Source organism: Canis aureus, chromosome 16, assembly GCF_053574225.1.
Source record: "Canis aureus isolate CA01 chromosome 16, VMU_Caureus_v.1.0, whole genome shotgun sequence".
Taxonomy (NCBI): Eukaryota; Metazoa; Chordata; class Mammalia; order Carnivora; family Canidae; genus Canis; species Canis aureus.
Genome location: NC_135626.1, coordinates 47,582,976 through 47,604,125, shown reverse-complemented (window position 1 = coordinate 47,604,125; position 21,150 = coordinate 47,582,976). Strand labels below are relative to the sequence as shown.

General features: G+C 40.5%; 1 protein-coding gene across 1 annotated transcript in view; it reads right to left on the bottom strand.

Moving 5' to 3' along the window:
* Positions 1-21,150, bottom strand: part of PITPNC1 (phosphatidylinositol transfer protein cytoplasmic 1) — a 255,931-nt gene that overhangs the window by 6,359 nt on the left and 228,422 nt on the right. The window contains exons 8-9 of the mRNA XM_077853735.1: positions 11,644-11,799; positions 8,091-8,154 (exon numbers count right to left, since the gene is read on the bottom strand). Of these exons, the coding sequence (XP_077709861.1) occupies positions 8,091-8,154; positions 11,644-11,799 (220 nt within the window). The remainder of the gene's footprint in view (positions 1-8,090; positions 8,155-11,643; positions 11,800-21,150) is intronic.

Sequence of the window (21,150 nt, the reverse complement as noted above, 5' to 3'; positions counted from 1 at the left end):
GGCTTAAAGTGTGTGACCGTGTGCTTTCAAAGATGTCTCAATTTTGTAGATGTGAAGAAGGATTTAACAACAAAGATATTCATTACTGCCTTGTTCATAACAGTGCAAAATGGGAAAGAACCCAGGGGACTGACAGTACTATGCTACCATTAAAAATTATGTAGAAGAATATTTATTAACACTATAGAGAAATGTTCTTTGGTATATTGTTAAAAATAGGAGGTAAAACAACTGTATGCATTGTATGAAATCATCTTTGATGATTATATACATGTTAAAAAAACTAAAAGGATACACTTCAAAATCTTAATTGTTTTGAGGAATTGGAATTATAGATCATTTTCATTTTCTTCCTTTTGTTTGTATTTTCTACATCAAATATGCTGTACTTATGAAAGAATGAAAAAATGACATTATTTAAAATCTATTATTTGGGGTCAAATACCATCAGTTTGGAATTGGTAAGGAGAAAATAGTTTTCTACAATTTCTGCTCATTCCAGAAGCATGATCTTTTTTGTTGTTGTTGTTAAAATGAGTTATGAAACAAAGTTTCAGAAAATTGCAACTAAAATAAAAAAAAATTCAAAAATAGAATATATCAAAATGAACATTTCTAGTAAAGTGGTTCTTAAAAAGATGGTAGTAATTGGGTCCCTTACTGAGGAAGGAAAATAAGTTGGTCCGAATCCTGAGTTCTCCCCACGTATCGTACATGCTTATGGAAATGATGTAAATATTTTCAATATTTCTTAGTAATTCATGGAAAGCCTAATCAAATGAAAATATTTCTGTTTAGGTTATCAGGTAAAACACATTATGTCCTGCTTTTGCAAAGTATATTACCTCAAAATCTATACAGGAATCAATTTTTTTAGTAAATTCAATTGCACTGTCCAATGACAGATTATACTTTCAGAGATGATTCATCTTCATTATGGATTGATTTTCAATGACCAGACAATGACTTCTAACAGTTTAGATTCAGACCTCTTTGCTTCCAGCGAACAACTACTTAGGTGTATCAAAGAAACTCTTAAAGGAAACTCATGTCCATTATTTTGCAAATAAACTAATAATCACCCCTTAGTATATAGATTTGAAAGATCATAATTTACTTTTTTTTTTTTAAAGAAGGTTTCTCAAATAAAAGCTTTTAAACAAGTAACACTGGGCTAATTCTCTGATTTAAGAGAACACTGTAAGTATGATATTTCTGCTGGCAAGAAAGGTACATCATAGTATCTTTGACTCTAGGTTGCTGGAGACTATCTGTATCTATAGATCTAGGACTATATCTGACATGATCAGCACTGGGAAGTATCCTGGGGGTATGAATATCTTCTTCGTTACACTTCAGTAGTACAGATTTCTTTTCTTTGCCCTCTTATGAGCTGATTTCTTTCCTTCTCTTTCTTACTCTCCTTCAGATGAGGGGAGAGCTGATCCTATTTCTCCTGTTCCAGCCAAGTGAAGGTCACACTGAATGTGGCCTGCGTAGAACTGCCTCTGCCAGATGACTCGGCTGAGGTCCGAACCTCCACCTCTACTGTGAAACCGGCTTTGTCAAAGAAGCTCTGGACACCAGGGGATTTGTTAATTGAGGCATCTGCTTTGGTTTCCTCAACCATGAACTAAAGACTTTCTTTCTTTCTTTCTTTCTTTCTTTCTTTCTTTCTTTCTTTCTTTCTTTCTTTCTTTCTTTCTTTCTTTCTTATAGAGAGAGAGAGAGAGAGAGAGGCAGAGACATAGGCAGAGGGAGAAGCAGGCTCCATGCATCAGGAGCCCGATGTGGGATTTGATCCCGGGTCTCCAGGATCGCGCCCCGGGCCAAAGGCAGGCGCCAAACCGCTGTGCCACCCAGGGATCCCATAAAGACTTTCATTTAAGAACAAAATATACCTCTACTCTGTGAGTCTTGGTCTGCTTCAATCATTTTCTGCTTTTTATTTTTATTTTATTTTTTTTAAATAATTTATTTATTCATGAGAGACAGAGAGAGAGGCAGAGACACAGACAGAGGGAGAAGCAGGCTCCATGCAGGGAGCCCGATGTGGGACTCGATCCCAGGACTCTGGGATCACGCCCTGAGTTAGAGGCAGATGGTCAACTGCTGAGCCACCCAGGCATCCCCATTTTCTGCTTTTTAAAAAAAATAATAAAAGGGTTTCAGTGATTATTTATTGAATCAATCAAGTGATGCATGAATTATGTTCCAGAGAAATAATTCAAATAGTGCTGATTTATATTGAGAAAAGAGTTTAATTCCTCTTACCCTCTCCCAACTAATCTTGTTCTTTCTGGATGTAACCACTGAGTTAAGCGTTTGAGGTTCAGACTGCCAGATTTTTTTCTATGAATTCACATGTATATTACTGCACACAGATATAATCTCATCTATTTTTACATTTATGGAATCATACTGTAGTATACCATACCATATATACTACACATATTGTCCTTTTTATTTTTTAAGTTAAAAAAATTTTTTTAAGTTTATTTAAGTAATCTCTACACCCAACACAGCACTTGAATTCACGACCCTGAGATCAAGAGCTACATGCTTTTCTGATGGGAGCCGGCTGGGCGCCCCTAGAACTACCTTATTCTTTTTAACTATTGAAAATAATAGTCACAGTATGTGTTTATCATAATTTATTTGATCATATTCCTGTTAATAAACATTTATACTGAGACTAATTTCTAGCTTTTATAAATAACAATACACTGAATAGCTTTGCACCTATATTCATGAGTACCTGTCTATTCCGTAAGAATAAATTTCTATAAGTGGAATTGCTGGATCATAGATTATTTGTACTTAGCATTTTTATAGAAACTGTTTATTTGTACTCCACCTTATCCCAAACTGGATATTATCATTATCTTAAATTTTTTGCTATCAGATAAACAAATGTCATATATTGTTTTCATTGTATTTCATGTGACTAGTACCAAGGTTATTGGCCATTTATGTTTCTTCTATGGTTTACCTATTCACGTTCTTTACGTTTTTTTCCATTGAGTTGCTGGATTTTTTAATTTATAGGATCTCTGTATACATTATAGACATTAGTTCTCTGTTGGCTACCTATGTTACAAAGATCTTGTCCTCAAGTCTTGCAACTTTGCTTATGGTGGCAGTTTTCTTTCAATCACTTCAGTTTTTAAAGAAGGCAGGTTGACTTCACAGTTTGTGGAGGCAAGAGCATATATTTGAAAGGACAGGAGTCAGTAGAACATACAGAGAAACTATAGATGCCATGGAACACAATGTTTACAAGCAAGAGTTTTCATAGTTGCAGCAGATAAAACTTAAAAAAAAGAGTTATATACTTTAATTCAATGACCTGTCCAATGCCACCTGTTTATTTCTTTCTACAAACATTTTCTCTTCACTTCTAGTATCCTCTGCCTAAAATAAGTAATTTTTTTCTTACACTAAGTCAAAATGGAAGTCTTGAACAAGTGGTTGGGTTTGGGGTGGGGGTAAGCTCCAGTAACCATGAATGAGATTTGATACTTTGGTTCTAACAAAAATGGAAGTCATCCTTTAAGATTCGCCTTTTTTTTTTTTTAAACCTCTTTACAATTATTATGAATTCAATACATGCTTGTTATAAATAGCTTAGGGGTGGCTCCACTTTTTTTTTTTTTAAGATTTTATTTATTCATGAAAGACAGAGAGAGAGAGAGAGAGAGAGAGAGAGAGAGAGAGAGGCAGAGACACAGGCAGAGGGAGAAACAGGCTCCATGCAGGGAATCTGATGTGGGACTTGAGCCTGGGTCTTCAGGATCACAACCTGGGTTAAAGGCAGCACTAAAGCGCTGGGGGTGGCTCCACTTTTTGTAGTGAAAGTAGCCAATCCTCAAATCTTGGTGAGTACTCTTTCCGTGTAATCCCGACCAATAAGATCTAGAATTGCAATGTAAAGTTATGATTTTTCTTCATTGTTCTTAATTTGGGGAGGTAGAGGAGAGTCACAGATTTCTTTTGAAAATCTTATGAGAAGCTAAGCTATTCGCGTTTCAGGAATCTGGAGACCTTTGGAAAATGCTGACTTGGTGAATTCAACCAGCTAATGCTGGTCTCTAAGTAGGCTTCTTTCCCCACCTTGAGCTTGCTTCATTCATTATGAGGCCAGCTCTAGAGACTCCAGAATAATTTTAAGTCACTTTTATGAGGGACTTTCATCTATATAAACCAGAACTACCCCTCTATTCTTTTTTGGAAGGGTCTGGATTTCAACGACATTCATGAGGTTCCACTCAATCACAGCCTCCCTCTGGCAATTCTCTTTGTTCCTCTCTCAAAATACTGTCAGATTTGTGAAACAAAACTATGCTTTTGTGAAGCTGGGCTGCCTATTTTTATCCACCCCCCTATTACCCCATCTTCTGAAATGTGTTGTTTCTTCTCTGATTAGTGTTCCAGTCATGCAGGAGAGACCTAAGGCTCATGGATAAAGACCAATCAAGGCTTTGAAAAAAACCCTCCACTCCTCCAACAATGGACATGGTTATACTTTACAAGGAACATGAGCAGAATAAAATTTGTTTACGGAATTAGTTATGTGACAGCCATATGCTCAAACTAAGAAATGATACAAATTAATCCTTGGGTAAGCGAAGATCAACCACCATCTACAATATCCTTCCCCCCCACCCCCCACCTTCTTAATTAAACACTGGAGGTGGTTAGCTTAATTAGGGAGAAAGACATCCAAGGAGTGCCACAGCCTATGGGGTATAGTTTCTATAAGGTACAAACACAGAGCCAGGAGGTCAATGGGACTAGAATTCAGCCCTAAACTGAGAGCACCTGCTGAATCTGCCCAGAGGGATGTCTTTCTAATTCTCACAAGGCATCAGAGCTTTCCAGTTGGCCCAGAAGACATCTCCCACTCTCTATGTTAATCTGTTTGGACCGAAGTAATTAAACTGTCCTTACAGTCTAATCTGATTTAAAGCCATTCTTAAACTTTAGCCAGCATCAGAATCGTCTGCAGGGCTTGTTAAAACACAGATTGTTGGGCTAGACCCCCCAGAGTATCTGATTTTGTAGGTTTGGAGTGGAGCCTGAGAATTTGAATTTCTAACAAGTCCCCAAGGTGGGAGCTGATGTTGCTGGCCGGGGACCTCACTTTGCACAAGCGCTGTAAACTATAGGCAAAGGTTTTTGTCGTTTTTTTTTTTTTTAAACTTTGGACCTTTTCTGTGTTTTCTAATGAGAGCCTCACTGAGCCCATAGAGACTAAAGAAAAATAAGCAACTTCAGGTAGCCAAAATTGAAGGCGGACAGTGACAAACCTTTTCCCCCTGCAAGGCCCACAGTCCCAAGCATTACCTTGAGCAAGGGGCTCAGAAGGCAGTCTGTGGGCAGGGCTATTTCCATTCATTTGATTGACTGAGTGTCTGCCTCTGTGTAAGGAAGGAGCCACTGTTTTCCTGGCAAGCAGCTCAGTTAGGGACAAGGATGCCAGTAATTTACATGAAATTGATGGCATGGTTCTTAGACACCCCTCCCCCTTGGCCCCCCTTACTCTGTGAAAAGGCTGCTTATTTTGGTGGGAGCTAAGATTGTGTACTCAGGGGGTGGAGACCTTCTCTGGGGAGTACTTGGCTCCCCCATGATCTATATCCAGTAAACCACACAGTTTTTTTGCACTCATATACAGAAAGGCTTTTTGTCAATAGACTCCTTGAGTTAATGTGTCTACCTAACTCATCCTGAGTAAATAGGTAGGTGTTCTCCTCTGAGAGCTCTCCAGGACTGGAGGCCTCTATTTTCCTCTGATGCATTCATTAGTCTCGCTTTGGGCCTCTCTCATGGTCTGACGAATTTTTTTTTGGACTAAAAGTCTCTAAGGTTTCATGCCCTGGCATGAAAGAAAAGAGTCGGCCTCCATTTTTTGTACCCCAGCCATTCACTTATTAGATGCCCACCCACATCTTTTTTTCCCCTATATCCTGCCTATGCTATGCTCAAACCTTTTCTGATCAACAGTCTTCAGGTATTTGGTCCTCTTAATCAGGAACCCAGCTACTGTTTCTGATGCTGCCTTTTCTGGCAAGTCCTCTCTGGCATTAGAGAGAAATCTATCAAAGTGGCCTGTCTCTTGGTCTTCAAAGTGGTAGATTGTTGGCCCTTTAGGTCCCCCATTTATTTGCCAATTATTCTTTGAATATCCTTTTGATATTCCCTTAGTGTTGGTGGCAAGGACACCGTGAGCTTTGAGGAGCTCAAGTTGGGAGAGACCAGTTCTTAAGGCTTTTTTGCATCTTTGCTCCCTCTCTAAGAATCTGAGGAAAGATCCCCTGGAAAACAAACAAACAAACAAACAGAGAAAAATTTGTTTCATAATCAGGGGAAGTCATCACAGCAGTCTCTCCCTCTACCAGCCTCAGAAAGCCAATCAGAAATAGGTCTTGGTGAGATGTCATGAAAATGTGGCAAGCTAGTGTACCTGCTGCATGTGAACAGAATCCCGGGAGTGTGTGGTAAGAAAGAGCAAATGACAATCTTTCAAAAGAAAGCTCTTCCAGAGGTCTGCCTTCAGACAAACCCAGGAGGATGCACTTGCTCTTCAGAAGACACAGATGAAAATTAAATTTTAATTTAATTTTGGGAAAAATTAAAAACAAAAAAACCCAAACTTCCAGAACCATGTCTTTTACATGTGGCTCAGAAATAGCTAACAGCATCGTTGTGTTTACCCATTCAGTCCAATGTAGCTTTTCACTTTAAATTTGATAACCTTCAGCTAAGAAGAGGGAGGGATTCGTGGAACAATGACAGAAAAGCACCAAAATGTAATCTAGGTTACTCTCAGAACAAATTCAATGTGACTTAGGAAGAGGCCAAGGAGGAGGGCATTTTATTAGACAATCAGATCTAACCCAAGTCACCAACTGGGTGTGTTCGTTTCTATTTATAGTCAAGGACACTAGCCTCTGATGACTGATTCTGGGCATAAGGAAGATTCATGTGGACCAAATGACAGTGCTGAGGATCTGGAAAGGGTGGTCCATCCATCATGGGATGAAGCAAACCTGGTTTTCATTTATTGGACACGTGCAGAATTTGTTTAGCTCTTCCCAAATCATGAAAAAAGGAAAAGAGAGAAAGAGAAAGAGAAAGAGAGAGAAAGAAAGAAAGAAGAAAGAAAGAAAGAAAGAAAGAAAGAAAGAAAAGAAAGAAAGAAAAGGAAAGAAAAGAAAAGAAAAGAAAAGAAAAGAAAAGAAAAGAAAAGAAAAGAAAAAAAAGTCACAGTAGTCTCAGGATGAAGGGGTACTGGTGTCTCTGCCTTTGAATTCTTGCAGAATCCTTATGTTTTTTGGTGAGGGAGTGTTTCAAGTGTTCTTTGAATCAAAGGACTGCTTTTACTTGATATGATGCTTCAGATAGTTTTGATCTTGAATCAAAGTTTGGGATAAATTAGGATGGGTTTCAAACCCCTCCAACAGAGAATCATGGAGCTCTGTGTTATCAGTATGCCAGCATCAAACATACTGAGGTCCTATTTATTATGACTAATAAATAAGAAGTACAGTTGACCTTTGAACAATAAGAGCATTAGGGGCGTTAACTTATACCCTCTCCCCCACCAAATTGAAAATCCACATATAGCTTTTGACTTCCCCAAAACTTAATAGCCTACTGTTGACCAGAAGCCTTTACTGATAACATAAGCAGTGGATTAACATCTATTTTGTGTTATATGTAATCAAGTCTATATTCTTACAATAAAGTGAGCTAGAGAAAAGAAAATTTTATTAAGAAAATCATAAGGAAGAGAAAACACATTTATAGTACTGTACTTACTGAAAAAAATCTGCATATTAGTGGATTCACACAGTTTAAACTCGTGTTGTTCAAGGGTCAGCTGTATCATGGTTATTTCAGACCAAGCTTCTATCATTACATTCTTCCTCATTATGTTCCATAGACTGTGCTATTTCCACTTTAGGGGGCAATAGTCCTGCCTTTGTTGTTGTCTTTCTAGGTAGCATCTGAAGCCAGATGGACTGACGCCCAAATCAACATGTTATGAAGTTGTTCTGTAAGTTATTTTGGGGAGGGTGACTTACCATACCACTCATCAACCCATGCAAAAGCCTGTCTATGTCCAATCAGCAGAATATCTCGGACCACCTAAAAAAGCAGAAGAACCATGTTTGATTAAAACTACCTGGAAAATAGATTGTTCCCAATTCTAGGAATCCTGGCAATTACAAATTCCTCAATCCCTCTGTCCATGTAATGGCAAGTACAGTCTCACATACACAGATGATGGGCTCGCTCACCCTCGGCCCTTTCATGGTGTCCTAGACTTGCTGAAATTAATCTCTTCATCTTAATTGAAAGTTGGACTGGGAGTGTACACACATGAAGGGCAACTGCTTGGCAGTCTCACAGCAATGACTGGAATGAATCTCTGGGCTAATCATCTTGAGATTTTTCTCTTCACTTATCTTTATCTAAATCAGGTTCAACTTTTCACTTGTGGGAAGGTGTGTCTCACTGGTGCTAGGAAGTCATGGATGTTGGAAATTAGAAACGCTTTTCTGGGTAGCAAGTGACTTCTGTTCTTCTCTGATGAAGTATGGCACATATTGGTCAAATTATTATTATTATCTTTTGGTAATTGAAGGTATGGGATATAAGATAAGTAAATATCTTTTTGGGTGTGACTTCCATGTAGTAGAAAGGGGAAAAAAGCAGTTTGGTCAACTGGTATTGTATTTTATTTTTTATGAATGAGTTAACTTTTCCTTTGAGAAAGAACAAGAGAGTATGCGCAGGGGGAAAGGCAGTTGGAGAGGGAGAGGCAGATGGAGAGGGAGAGGCAGACTCCGAGCTGAGAGGGAGCCCTATGTAGGGTTTGCTCACAGGACCCTGGGAGCATGACCTGAATTGAAGGCAGATGCTAACTGACTGAGCCACCCAGGGGCCTCGAGTCAACTATTATTGACAAAGATGAAATAAAGAGATCTCAATTAGAATAGAACATAATGGTAATGATAAGCCTGAAGAGACAAAGGAATAAAATTGTTTCTTATGGTGACACATAATGGCCCTAGAAGACTAAGAAAGATAACTATATAGTTTGTGTGCATGTGCGTGTGTGTTTTATGGTATTCTTCGTGTCCTCTATAAATATGTGGTTCTATGTTTCTTAGATACTCACGCACTCCCTTCAACATTCCTTTCTTCCTGCCAAACAAATCCGGCTATTGTCAAAAACCTCTCATGAAAGGTTCAGGCACGTTTCAATAAATGAAAGATTTTAATCTGGTGCATTTGCAGAAACAAGGGAAGCATTTATAATGATGTGTTTATTTCTCCATGCCTCTGGATATCTAGTGAAGCTTTTATGATTTGGAAGGAGGAAATATGTCATGAAAATAAGAAACAACATGAAACCATAACCACTTGAGTGCTGACTGTGTCAAATTCATGGAAATGAAAAGAACAGCATTGGGGCATCAGTAAAATATACCCTATTACATTAAGCACAACACAGCTGTCTGCTGGAAACAAGAATTCAATAATGTGCTAATGGCTCGCTTTCGAACATTTTCCCCCCATAACTGTGAATAGATTCTTAAAAAACAAAGGTGTTTAGAGAAAGGCACTGGTACTTTAAAACCATGCAAATACTCGCCTCATATACTCATTAGCGACTCATGTGCCAGAGCAGGTGTGTTTTTGGGGTGTTGATAACACTTCCTTATATTTGGAAACGGGCAATAGGAATGCCTTTTACTAGAGCACAATTCCTACAGGTATTTTAAAGAAACAGAATCTCAAAACTAGCCAAAGTCAACTGCGAGAAAAGAAACACAGTGAGCCCCATGGCAGTGTAAATAGGCTTCGTGAAAGGAGGATATGCCAAATGAACTATGTGGTGACTTGATAAGAGATCATTTGGGGTTAAAAAATAAGGGGCAGGGGTGAGGTGGCTGGGTGGCTCAGTCAGTTAAATGCCTGACTCTTAATTTTGGCTCTGGTAGTGATCTTAGGGTTGTGGAATCAAGCCCGGAGTTGGGCTTCAAGCTCAGTGTGGAGTTTGCTTAAGACTCTCCCTCTTCCTCTGTCCCCCGCCACCCTCCTTTGCTCTCTCTCTCACATCCTCTCTAAAATAAATAAATAAAATATTAAATAAGGGGGGTAGATGCTACAGGAAGTCAAGGAAGATACAGTCTAAGACAGAGCTGAAGATGGAAGATATTTACTCTGGAAGTGTGTTCCTGCTTAATAAATTGGGACACAACAGGGGTTAAGGTGGTCCCTCAAAACTTGACTTCTCTGTGTCTCACTCAGCTTCCACTTCTGGTTGAGTAGAATGGGCTCTGGAGTGCAGCAGCAGATTGATACACTTCTCTGTTTAAGAAAACATCAAAGCTCTCAAATCTGTTCTAGGGTTTGCGATTATCACGAGCCCAAGTTCATTCTATTCCTTGGACCTCAAAATTTATACATTTTGTTGACAACTGGCCTCCAATCTCAGTAGACAAATCCATCTAAGTAACACAAAGCTCAGTGCATTACTGTTAAATTCCAGTGCCCCTGGAAGAATTTCAGAAAGCTATTTTTTATCAGTTTTTAAGTGGAAAAATAAACAGATATCCAGCCTATCTGGAATGTAGAGACAACTTGGGTAGTATTTATTTTTATGAAAATAGGAGGCGTTACAAAGGGTAACGTTTGACATTGCATTTTCCATTTGTTTCCATGAGGATGAGTCATGCTAGAAGCCCCTAACAAACTTAAATCATCACTAAGTCTTGTTCCTGCTATAAAATGAACATGCTTAGTTAAAGTGGGTATACAATTGAAATCTGTGTTTAGAGGTTGTTAATAATTCTTTAGTAACAGAATTATTAAATGACCAGAAATACTGAGGTGCACCATCTAAAGGACCATTGGGATTTGTTGTTTTGTCTCTTGGGGCATTTTCTTTCTATCTTAGGTGTATTTGTAGGATCTTGTTTTGTTTTGTTTTTGACAGAGAGAGAGAGAGAGAGAGAGAGAGAGGGAGCAATATCAGTGGGGAGGTAGGGGCAGAGAAAGAGAGAGAATGAGAACCTTAAGCAGACTTCATGCTCAGCACGGAGCCTGATGTGGGGCTGGATCTCACGACCCTGAGATCATCCACCAAATCAGGAGTCAAATGCTTAACTGACTGAGCCACATAGGCGCCTATATCCTATATTTGTAGGATCTTTTGAGTGAGAATTATCTTGGGGGGCCACACACACATATAAGCCCTTGATGCCTCTGCCTGAAACCCAAGTACTGAGTACAAAGTACAAGTACTTCTGTCTGTAGCTAGGTTAGCCTGATGCCAAAGGGAGAAGTACTTAGTATTGAAAACCTAACTTCCTGAATATACGCATCCAATAGATGTGGAAGTCACAGAATGAGAAATGAAGTGAAAAAAAAAAAAAAAAAGAAATGAAGTGTAAAGCATCAAATTAAACTTGTATATAAAATGTATTTTCATAAAAACAGCATTTTCTAGATACAGTTATGTCATGTTGGCTCAGTGCTGGGCATGTGTTGTGCGTCATGCATTCCAGCTTCCAGTAAAGATAGTCACTCTATCCGCAGTCCAGGAACTGCCATTTATTCACTTACCTTGTGTACAAATTGTTCCACTCTGGTCTGAAGCCCCCAGACCTCGAACTTGACAGTCACCAGCTTATAGGAACACATGATGGGTTGATGACTATCTCTCCAGCCTTCCCTTAATTGTCCCCTTCCTGTCTTCTCTGACTTGAAGTGCTTAGGATCCTGAAAAAAATAAAAAGAAATAGTAACTTAAAAGTTCATTGGGCGGCCCCAGTGGCTCAGTGGTTTAGCGCCACCTTCAGCCTGGGGTGTGATCCTGGAGATCCGGGATCGAGTCCCACCATTGGGCTCCCTGCATGGAGCCTGCTTCTCCCTCTGTCTGTGTCTCTGCCTCTCTGTGTGTGTGTCTCTCATGAAAAAATAAAATCTTAAAAAAAAAAAAAAGTTTAACCATCATTTATAGGAAATGTCTAGAATAGGCAAATCCATCAAGACAGCAAGATTAGTGGTTGCCAGGGGTTGGAGTGACTACTAATGGATAAAAGAGTTCCTGTTGGGGTGATGAAAATATTCTGGAATTAGTGATGGGAGTTGCATAACTTTTGTGAATATACTAAGAACCCCTGAATCGTACACTTAATGAAAAGGGTTAAATTATATACATCTCAGTCAGAAAGGAACTTGCAACATAAACGCTAAAACGATAGTTCACCTTCTAGGCAAGCGTCAGTTCTTCCTGAAGTTCCTTTTCTCTAGCCAACCTCTCCACTATGCCTGACTTTTCTCTTCTTTTTTTTTTTAAGACTTCTTAAGACTTTAAGACTCAAGCATCTCTTCCTACTCCCAACACTGTCCTGTGTAGTTCAGAAGATGCTGAATAAATGTTTTTGAATGAATGCCTGAACTCTACTTGGACCCATCTCGTTCTCTCTCTCTCTCTCTCTCTCACACACACACACACACACACACACACACACACACACACACGGCTGGGGGTCGGAATTTAGCTACATTTGGGTAAATCCTTAAGTGAAAGACAGACTAAAAAATGCTATGTGCATCATTACAACTGTTGGCAAGGATGTGAAAAAATTAGAACCCTCACATGTTGCTGATGGAAATGTAAGATAGTGTGGCCACTTTGAAAAACAATTGGGTAGTCCCTCCAAAGGTTAAACACAGAGTGACCATCTGGCCCAGCAATTCCACTCCAAGATATCTACCCAAGAGAATTGAAACCTGTCTGTGGAAACTTACACGTAAATGTTCAAATTCATAATAGTAAAAAAATAGAAACAACCCGAACGTCCATCAGCTGATGAACGGATACACAAAATGTGGTCCATCCACACAATAGAAGATTATCCAGCCATTACAAGGAATGAAGTATTGATCCATGCTCTAGCACAGATGAACTTCAAAAACGCTATACTGAATGAAAGAAGCCAGTCACCAAAGGCCACATTCTATAATTCCATTTATATGAAATACCCATAGTAGACAAATCTATGAAGAAAAAAGCAGAGTAGTGGCCAAAGGCTGCAGAATGGGGTGATAAGGGGAATGACTGCTATGGAAACAGTTTCTTTTGTGGGTGATGAAAATGCTCTAAAATTAGATTTAAGGTGATGGCTTACAACTATGTAAGGAAGCTAAAAACCATTTAACAGTACACCTTAAGTGGGTGAAGTTTGGGTTATGTAAATTATATACAATAAAGCTATGAAAAAATACAAATCCAATATAAAAACACACTGTGCGATACCTTGGTAGGATTTTTCAGGGTGTGTACTAGCTCTGAGCTTGCCCATACTCCTGCATAAAGTAATATTATAATAGTCATTATCCTCAGCACACGTTTACTGAATGCACAATGTGAGCACAGTAGAGAACCAGGTATTACATTATGCTCTCCCTTGACCTGGTTTCTTCGCCCTGAGGGGTGTAGGAGGGCAGCAGCTGTGTGTGTGTGGCCTGGAAGGTGTGGTCTGTGTGTAGTCACAGAGCACTTCCCCCCACTGGGAATGGACTCAGCTCGACTTGGGATGATTTCCGTTCCCTGACCTTCTCCCAGGGTCCCTCATTTGCATTGGTTGCACTAGAAGACACTGGACCTGGGGGTAGAAGGGACTGGAATGGGACAAATATATAATTAACAGAATATGAAACTGACAGAAGAGATTCTGACAGAGAAGAAGGAAAAGGGCACGCATCAAAAGAATCCCATGGGAGTAAGTGCTCTGTGAGAGCGGGAGGGGCTGGCAATTTGAGTATGGGTAGCCTTTTCGAATTTTGGTACCAATGTTGTCATGCTGTATTTTTAGCACCTGCACCAACCCAGAAACTGCCACTGAAATTATATGCACAGGCCTGGAAAGATGATGTTAATTTAATAACATGATACATGAAAAAGTCACAAGCACAGGGTCTGGCTCATAGCAAGTGCTCAATTGATGTTAGCTATTACTGTACTTCCTAAGGCAGTCACAGAAGCATCTGAGTAACATGTGCAATCTTGCAGCCGAGGGCAGAGACACTAATGCCTTTCCAAAGCACCCTGGAGTTGCTGGTGAAAGATTTGATGGTTTAAGGCCATGGGACTAATTCCTGCCTACCCCATATTCCTATACCCTATAATGCCATTAAGAATAAAAAGAGAAAAAAAAAAAAAAGAATAAAAAGAGAAGACCAAGAAATCAAGAGGTATCACCAGGGAGATGACGGTAGAAAATCTCCAAAGACAGCCTCCATCAGTTCCTTCCATTTCCATGCCAGTACGCTGTTCCTCTCACCAAGAGATGGAGGCTGTCTCCCCTCACTTAAACAGAGCATGACCTAGGACTTGCTTTGACCAATTGCAAATGGCAGAAAAGACACTGTGTCAGTTCAGGTCTCCAAGGGAAGCTAGAAACTAGAAGTGGGATACAATGTAAAAAGCCTGGTCTGATTGCTCTGAGACTACCATGTTGGGAGGAAGCGCAAGCTAACCTTGGGGAGAGGTGCTTGCCCATTTCCAGCTGAGAAGGCAGGCATGTGACTGAACAGGTCAAATCTGATATTTCAGCCCAAACATACACTATGAGGAACAGAAGATCTGCCCAGCTAAGCCTAGTCAAAATCGCAGAATTGTGATAAGTAATGCACTGTTTTTGTTTTAAGCTAAATTCTGGAGTGGATGGTTGGTTAGCAAGAGATAACAAAATAGATGTGTCACGTGGATTACAAAACAGGTGCAATAACTGGGTTCACCATCGATGAAAAGGATGAATGCTGCTTTGTTCTTTTGCAGAACACATCAAAAGTTCATACAATAAACCACAAAGAAGGAAAGAAAGGAAAGCCACAAAGAAGGAAATTTACAGCTGCCAAGTAATTCACAGGAGTTAAAATATAGGGGCTGGAGTGAAACAGGGAGGGCTGGTTTCTTTCCTGATCCCCCTACTGACTTTCCAACAAAAGGTAAATGAGCAGTACAATCGTCAGCACATGGACAGTAACTATCTTGAGGCTCAAGAGACATGGCCTCCATGCTTTGGCTGACCAGAATATGTATAGGCAAACCCTTGAGAACCTGAGAGGAGGTGGTCTTGAGTGAGCAAGGAGTTAAACAAAGGACATTCCAGAACCAGCAGGCAGAGGAAAGCAGGAGGGCAAAACCCCCAGTAACCCAAATGTGTAAGAGATAAAGGAGGCAGTAAACAGAGCAAGGGGCCAGGCACAGGATGTGGGGAAAGGAAGGAAAAGCCATGGCTGTGGCCTGAGCTGCCTTCATGCCTCTCGGGCCCTGTGCAAGGGGTGTGAGAGAGGCCACAGGGCCATCTGGCCGCACCCCATCCTGATTCACAGACTAGCCACAGCTTGTTTCTTGGACTGACCACTACTGAGTTTGAAATGGTACCGATTCCAGAATATTCGTATACATTCCAGGTTCAAGCTTCCCAAGAAATAAGACAAGACTCTGCAATATTAAACATGGAACACTGGTGGGTCCCATTTCCAAAACAGTTAAGAATGACGGGGCCTCACAGCAAACATCAGCTTTGAGTAAGACCATAAAGGTAACGTCTGCACGGCAAACTATGTAGAGGCTAAAATCTATGTGTGGTTCCTGATCACACTGCAGAAGCACCAGGTAACAGGGAGGGGACTAGAATCCCAGGCTCCCCTAATTCTAGGCCAATATTCTTTCTACTGTATTTACTTTTATTTTTTATTTTTTAAAGATTTTATTTATTTATTCATGAGAGACACACACAGAGAGAAGCAGAGACAGAGGCAGAGGGAGAAGCAGGCTCCATGCAGGGAGCCCAACGCAGGACTCGATCCCAGGTCTCCAGGATCACACCCTGGGCCTCAGCGCTAAACTGCTGAGCCACCTGGGCTGCCCCTCTACTGTATTTACTTTTAATATTAAACAGCAAAGGGTGTTTTTGTTATACTCAGATGCCAAAGAAGCAATTAACAATTGGGCTTTTTATGGCAACAGTGGGTTGATTTTCTGCAAGTCTGGTGTCCTATCTACAGCTGCTGATTTCATCTAGTAAATCTTATACATAGCCTATAATTAGGGATACACTTTCAAAGAGAGGGAGTGAGGTAAGGGAGAGGATTTACCAGAGGACTCCTTTAATCAAAAGTCAAGACCACAGATGAACATCCAGCTGAATGCCTTTATGAGAAGATGAAAAAAAAAAATCAAGCCAATGGTTCTTATCTGAAATATACTGGTCACTACAAACCTTTCTCCCTGGTCATATTCGACCCCCCCCCCCCCATATCCAGTATCCATTCCACTTGAAATCATTTTCTTCAACACTCATTTTTCTCACTTGAGTTTGTGAACATAAATATCTAAATTGCCCCGTTCACACATCAGTAGACCTTTTATCTGATCTTTTAAATTTTTAAAATTTCTGGTTTGTGTTTCTACAGCTTCTGTACTATTTTGGTCCTGAGTCAAACTTTGTAATACGATTTACTTCATTCTTTATAAAAGACTTGGATTGTTTTTAGGTTTTAAACTTTCATTTCTCTATTTTCAAATGAAGTTTGTAAACCTCCATCCACCTTCATCTCCAATATTGTGAATTCCACACTTGCCCACACTTTGGCTTTTTTTTTTTTTTTAAATATTTTATTTATTTATGACAGATACAGAGAGAGAGAGAGGCAGAGACACAGGCAGAGGGAGAAGCAGGCTCCATGCACCGGGAGCCCGATGTGGGATTCGATCCCGGGTCTCCAGGATCACGCCCTGGGGCAAAGGCAGGCACCAAACCGCTGCGCCACCCAGGGATCCCCACTTTGGCTTTTTTATAAGGACACAATCACATAGGATTAGGGCCCGCTCAACCTCATTTTAACTTGAGTGCTTCTGCAAAGACATTATTTCCAAATAAGGTTACACTCTCAGGTCCTGGGGGTTAGGACTTCAACATATCTTTTTTGGGGGACACAATTCAACCCATAACAGTTGGTCATAATTTTCACAAGGCAAATTTTACAGAGTCCTCTGTGACTAATTCTTCCATAGTTTGCTCACTCACTGGGTCATGGAGCCCTGAACCTCACCCTGGTTGCAGGTGGATCCACTGGGTGATGGGGAAGCTCTCTGAAAGCAATGCTCTTGCCTCCAGAATGCTCCATGTACAGCTCCCAGAGCCCAGCAGCTGTCTGGCCGGCTGCGAACATGTCAGGCTGCAAGTTCCTCTGGCTGGGGGCTTCTAAATTCATCCACAATGAGAACTCTGGCTCCAGAACCTGTTGGTACTCCCCAGGCTTGGCAGATGGCAAATTGGACCCATGTAGTTAGTTAAAACCCATCTGTATGGAGGGAGGTGAGCTGGTGCCAGGGCTGTCTCCCAGGCCAGACAGACCAAACTGCTAAGGGAAGGAAACATTCTTCCTCTACCTTTCAAGGTCTTCCAGCTGGACAAAGTATTACATTTACATGAGACAGATTTGCTAATCGAACAGGAGAAAAAAAACGCCCAGTTTTATTATGCACTTACAGAGGGCCAATAATGAAATTGAGACCTGAAGAATTACCACGGTAGGCCGTTTTCATACTTTCTAGACAGACAATAAATCTTTGAGGAATTGACAGGACAAAGAAAACTTAACTTTGGAGCTTCTGTTCGGAAGGCATTCTAAACGGAATTTGGATTGGCGTAGTAAACTAGTAAAAATGTAACCAAGGATGTTTATACCTGCATTCTGTGCCCTGAATTTCCCATCTCTAGTGATAAGGATGTCTTTCTACTTCCTGATACAGGGAGGGTACATTTCACAAGGGAGATTTATTTCTAGCTTTCAGGGGAACAGAGGAGTCTGAGAGCTCTCAGGGGCTTTTTTGTTTTGCTTTCAAGATTTAATTTTTTAAAGTAATCTCTATACTCAATGAGGGGCTCGAACTCACAACCTTTAGATTAAGAGTCTCATGCTCTATTGACTAGTGCCCCAGTGTCCTACTTGCACAGCCAGTCTCTTAAGTAACTTTTTGTTCCCCAATAAATTTTTTTATTTAAATTCAATTAAAATGTAATGTATTATTAGTTTCAGAAGTAGGGTTCAGTGATTCATCAGTCTTATATAATACCCAGTGTTCATTACATCACGTGCCCTCCTTAATGTCCATCATCCGGTTATCCCATTCTTAAGTAACTTATTTAAAATAATCAAATGCCGAAGTGGCACATTTGGAGCAACCTGCCCTTGGCTCCTACACTGGCCACCCCTTCCATGCAGGCACATTTTCTTTGGAAAGCTTCCCTGCCTAGAGCCAGTGACCCACCTCCAGGCTTCATCCATCTTACACTTGGACAAAACAGAACAAAGGTGAAGCTAGGGAACTTCTTCATTAATGCAGCCCTTGTGAAACTGTGTCCCTGTGTTTGTTAGCATCAGTCTCACACCCAGGAGGTGCAAGGAGAAGCCTCCAGGAGGTCTTGGCCTGGCTGGAGCTCAGCTGGCATCTCAGAGGCAATATTATTAGTCAACGTTCACTGAGATAGAAAATCTCCGTGATTAATTATGCTTTCAATTTGAACCACAAAGGACTAAATCCAACAGGGGCTTGCCCTGTTAATTGAAATTAGAAGTTTTTGATAAATGTTAAATGAAATAAGGCTAAGCAGTAATTGGCTAGGAATTGTTACATTACATAACTATAGTACTCAGTCTAAAATAGAGATGAACTAACAACACTTATCAGATTTTTTCCTGCATTCTTGGAGTCTTGAAGACTCCAAATTGATGCAGATATTCTCATTCCCCATCAGTGAATGGCATTTCAACCAGGTAAAATTTATTTATTTATTTATTTATTTATTTATTTATTTATTTATTTGAGAGAGAGAGAGAGAGAGAGAGAGAGGCAGAAGCAGGCTCCATGCAAGGGAGCCTGATGCTGGACTCGATCCCAGGTCTTCAAGATCATGCCTTGGGCCTAAGGCAGCCACCCAGGGACCCCCTCAACCAGGTAAAATTTAGCTCTGAATTTGGACCCAGATTTCTTGAACTTGTATCCTAAAGGAATGCACAAAATTATGGACCTTTCAAAGAAGCTAGTCACAAAAGATATCTTAAAGGATCCCATTCATATGAAATATCTCAAACTGGGAAATCTACAGAGACAAAAAGATTAGTGGTTTCCTAGGGCTAGAGTGGGATTGAGGGTAAAAAAGTAGGGGAGTGATAGCCAAAGCATACAGGGTTTCTTTTTGAGGTGGTGATGAACATGTTCTATTTTTTTTTTTTTTGATGAACATGTTCTAAATTTGATTATGATGATGGTTGCCTGTATCTATGAATATACAAAAATGCATCAAATTCTCTACTTGAAATGGGTGATTGCATGGCATTGAACTTTCTCAAAAAAGTGGTTGAAATAAGACAAAACAAAACTAAGAAGCTTTCAGAGTGTGTTTGAGAACTGACCTAAAATTTTACTTAAAAGGTCAACTGCTATGCATCAGCTTAAAAAAAAAAAAAAAAAAGCCCAAATGCAAATTGTAGCCACAAGCAGCCAATTCTTGCTTTGTTAGCAGTTAATACCTAAAGTGCTATTTTTAAAGCATTTGCTCTTGGCACTAGCATGTACCACAAACACTGAGCGATTTGTGCTATTTCTCTGCAAAGTGACTCTCTTAAAGGAGCTTGACTCATAAAGTGCAACTGACATATAGAAAGGCAGGGAAAAAGGAGGATGCGGTGAGGAGGTGTTTTTGTGTATGTCCTGAGCCCTTCTCAGTTATAATTCGGTGTCAGAGAAACTTAAAACTCTCTTGAAGAGGGACCACGAGAATGGAAATTTTGAGTGCAAACTACAGAATAATTTAATAGTCTGTGGTCTCCAGCCGGGAGGGTGACCACTGTTGATACCTGTGAGGACCGAGAGAGAAGTTTAAGTCAAATGAAAATTCCTAGAGGTGATCAGAAGAAAGAGAAGGATGGAAGGAAAACTAACATACTAGCTAATGTTTATTAGATGCTTGCTGTGCACCAAAGCCTATGTCAAGCACTTGAGATCTGCTTTGCCATTTAATCTTTGTATAATAAGAGATCTATTTGGGGTGACTTAGGATGGGGCCCCTAGACAGCCTCAGGGTGCATATGGTTACAGAACTTTAAAATCTGAGAAAAATCTTAAAACAAAAACAAAAACAAAACACTGATGGAATGGTAGGTCTCAGGGCAAACATCCCAGAATTCTCACAACAAACCTCTAAAGCAGGACACCATTATGTTCATTTCATATGATGACCAAGGGAATGCCTGCATCCTATTCCCAGATTGACTCGCCCACACTTCCACCCCGGCTCCTGCCATAGGCTCCTTCCACAAGCCCTCTCCTTCAGAAATCTCCAGATGGGCAGTAGGCATCAATCTTTATGTTCCCCTACAAACTTCTGGGGCCACTTATCAGTCTCGCCCCCGGCCCATAGGGTGGCAGTGTTGAGGGTGGACCTGTAGGTTGGCAGCTTTGCAAACAGCATTTTTGCAGATGTTCCAATTTCTGTAATTAATTCTCTTAGAATCCTCCCTTCATGGAGAGCCTGGGTGGCTCAGTTGGTTAAGAATCTGCCTTTGGCAGTCAGGATCGCAGGGCCCTGGGATGGAGGACTTTGTCGGGCTCCCTGTAACAAGGGGAGCCTGCTTCTCCCTTTCCCTCTGCTTACCCCTCTGCCTACTTGTGCTCTTGCTCTCCCTCTGTCAAATAAATTAATTAATTAAAAAAAAAACTTAAAAAAAACTCTCTTCACAGGGCTTTGGGGTTAGGTGAAAATTGTTATCCCCAAGGACTCTGAGAAGTCCCCTCCCCCATCTCCAAATACAGACTGGGAGCTGAGGAGAGATGGGTGCCCTGGGGAGAACCTGGCCTTAGTGATTAGCAGCTGCCTGTGGAATGTGGAGTCATAACCCCTTTGTCCCCAGGTTTGGGCCTGGCTCCCAATTCTAGAGCAACAAGAGACGGCTCCCTAAAATCCTGTTATATAACACTAACCTGTTCCTTTCTGCAGGAACACATATGGCCCTATATTTTTAAGATCACCTAATCAAAACCGGTACAGC